At 63.6% G+C, this 2,357-nt stretch overlaps 1 protein-coding gene across 1 annotated transcript; it reads right to left on the minus strand.

Moving 5' to 3' along the window:
- Window positions 1-6: 6 nt before the first annotated feature.
- On the minus strand, window positions 7-1,963 carry H696_04413 (uroporphyrinogen decarboxylase). Its single transcript, XM_009498289.1, has 5 exons — window positions 1,681-1,963; window positions 1,004-1,414; window positions 816-922; window positions 293-636; window positions 7-194 (listed from the first exon to the last, which is right to left on the minus strand). Exons 1-5 carry the CDS (start codon window positions 1,925-1,927, stop codon window positions 71-73), a joined length of 1,233 nt encoding a protein of 410 aa, XP_009496564.1. The 5' UTR covers window positions 1,928-1,963; the 3' UTR covers window positions 7-70.
- Between the last annotated feature and the right edge of the window lie 394 nt (window positions 1,964-2,357).

Here is a 2,357-nt window from a genome sequence, read left to right on the forward strand (position 1 = left end):
GGGGGGGGGGGGGGGGGAAAGTGCGCTCGTGCTGTCACTCTGCTCAGGGGGACGGGGTGTGCCACCGGGTCTAGGTGGACTTGGCCGCACGCGAGACAGCGTGGATCTCCTCAATGAACACACCCAGGTGCTCGGGCGAGTGGTTCGGCAGCATGCCATGGCCAAGGTTGGCGATGAGGCTGCCATCACCATTGCTATGGGGGTGGGGAGGAATGATGTTAGAGAGGGGAGCGGGTCCGAGGGGGAGGGAGGGAGGGCGGGAGGGGGACACGGAGGGCAAGAAGTCACGTACTCGGCCAGCATACGGCGGACCTCCTGGCGAATGACCTCCGGAGGGGCGAACAGAGTGCACGGGTCGAGATTGCCCTGAAGGACGCAGCCCGGGCCGGCCTTGGCACGAGCCGACTTCAGGTCGATGGTCCAGTCGATGCCGAGGACATCATAGCCGAGCTTGGCCACCAGGTCCAGCGAGTGCATGGCACCGCGAGCGAAGACCACCAGAGGGACGGCCTCAACACCATCAGCCGCCAGGCGGGCCTTCACGCCCTCGGCAATACGCGCGAGGTAGGGAAGAGAGAACTCCTTCAGCTGATGCGGCGGCAGCTCGCCAGCGTTCGAGTCGAACACCTGGAGGATCTGTGTGTATATGTGTGTGTGTGAGAGAGAGAGAGAGAGAGGGAGGGAGAGAGAATGCAAAAGGGCGCAACCACAAGGAGACAAGCTGAAATGATGATGATGATGATGATGATGATGATGATGATGATGATGATGATGATGATGATGATGATGGTGATGAGGGGGTGGGATGTGTGTACCTGCGCGCCGGCATGGACCTTGCCCACCAGATACTCGATGGACACCTCGGTGATGACGTGCAGCAGCTGGTGGGCAGCCTCCGGGTGGTTCAGGACAAAGGCCTTGGCTGCGAGACAGGAGGGAGGGTGGCAAAATGGGTGAGAGACGAGCATACAACCGGAGGCAGCAAAATGCACATGACACATACCATGGTCCCAGTTCCGGCTGCCGCCGCCCTGAACCATGTACGCCATGATGGTCCATGGGGCACCGCAGAAGCCGAAGAGCGGGCAGTGCCCATTCATGCGCATGCGCGTCAGGGCCACCGCCTCCCAGACGTACGACAGCGACTGGGCACACTTGGTGTAGTCCTCGCCGACGAACTTGACAATGGTCTCCACATCAGCCGGAGTGGCCACTCGGTTGGGGATCTGCGGGCCGATCCCCGGCGTCATGACCACATCCACACCCAGAGCCTGGGGAATGACCAGGATGTCGGAGAAGATGATGGCCGCGTCCAGGGCGAAGCGGCGCAGCGGCTGCAGAGTCACTTCGGACGCCAGGGAGGGCGACCGGCAGACTTCGAAGAACTGGGACAGGCTGCGAACCGAGCGGAACTCTGTTTGCATGTAGGCATGTGTACGTGTGTGTGAGCGTGTGAGTGAGTGAGTGAGTGGGTGGGTGGGTGGGTGGGTGGGTGGGTGGGTAGGTGTACGTCTGCATGCGTCTGCATGCGTCTGCATGCGTCTGCATGCGTCTGCGTGCGTCTGCGTGCGTTTGTGTCCACACAGAAAGCGAAGCTAGGGCGTGAAGAGATGCGAGACGCATTGAGGAGGGGCAGATCAGCGCGCTAGCCATCCGAGAGGAATCCCATGGACAACGCACCGGGCAGATAGCGACCAGCCTGGCGCATAGCCCACACCGGGGTATGTGACACCGGCAGGCCCTTGGCCGCGCGCAGGGCGGTGTCGTTCTTCAGCGGGGGGAAGGCAGCCAGGAGACCGGATCCGCCAGGAGCGCGGGCAGCCTGGATCCGGGCCACAGCCTCATCCTCGGGCATCTCGTCGAGCAGGGCCCCGGGCTGGGGGATGAAGGTGGGGGTGGGAGCGGGAGTGGGGGTGGGGACAGACATGCTGGGGAAAAGAGGGGGGAGGGGGACAAAGGGCAGCCAGTGTAACAGCCGGCCGGGGCGATGGGCCCTCTCAGGCCGGCGGCCCTTGGAGCCCAGACGAAAGTGCCCATATGGAGGGCAACACGACCCACGTTTCCGATCCAATGTCCTGGCGCCCCCCTGGTCCGAGAACCAGGGACAACGCACATCGTAGTCTCGGTCGGGCACAGAGACATCCCCTGGAAGCCCCGTCTCTTGGGGCGGATGCCCGAGGATCGCACAAACAAGCGGGGCTGGGCAGCCGGAGCCAGGCGCCCACGCACGCAGCCCATAGCTGCCAATTTACTATCGGCGTCCGATGCACGTGATGGCGGCCATGAGGGGCGCGCGGATCCATTTCCCGGCGGACCTCCTCCTCCCAGCCGGTCCCCCCGGAGCCTTGCAGCACACA

This window comes from Fonticula alba (genome assembly GCF_000388065.1).
Source record: "Fonticula alba strain ATCC 38817 unplaced genomic scaffold supercont2.7, whole genome shotgun sequence".
NCBI classification, from domain to species: domain Eukaryota; order Rotosphaerida; family Fonticulaceae; genus Fonticula; species Fonticula alba.

Bases quoted from the DNA above. Each gene is read 5' to 3' on its own strand.
- H696_04413 (XM_009498289.1), bottom strand. From the start codon at position 1,927: ATGTCTGTCCCCACCCCCACTCCCGCTCCCACCCCCACCTTCATCCCC. The intron at 1,415-1,680 runs GTGCGTTGTCCA...ACATGCAAACAG, and splicing joins GGCTGGTCGCTATCTGCCCG to AGTTCCGCTCGGTTCGCAGC. The intron at 637-815 runs GTACACACATCC...ATATACACACAG, and splicing joins AGGTCCATGCCGGCGCGCAG to ATCCTCCAGGTGTTCGACTC.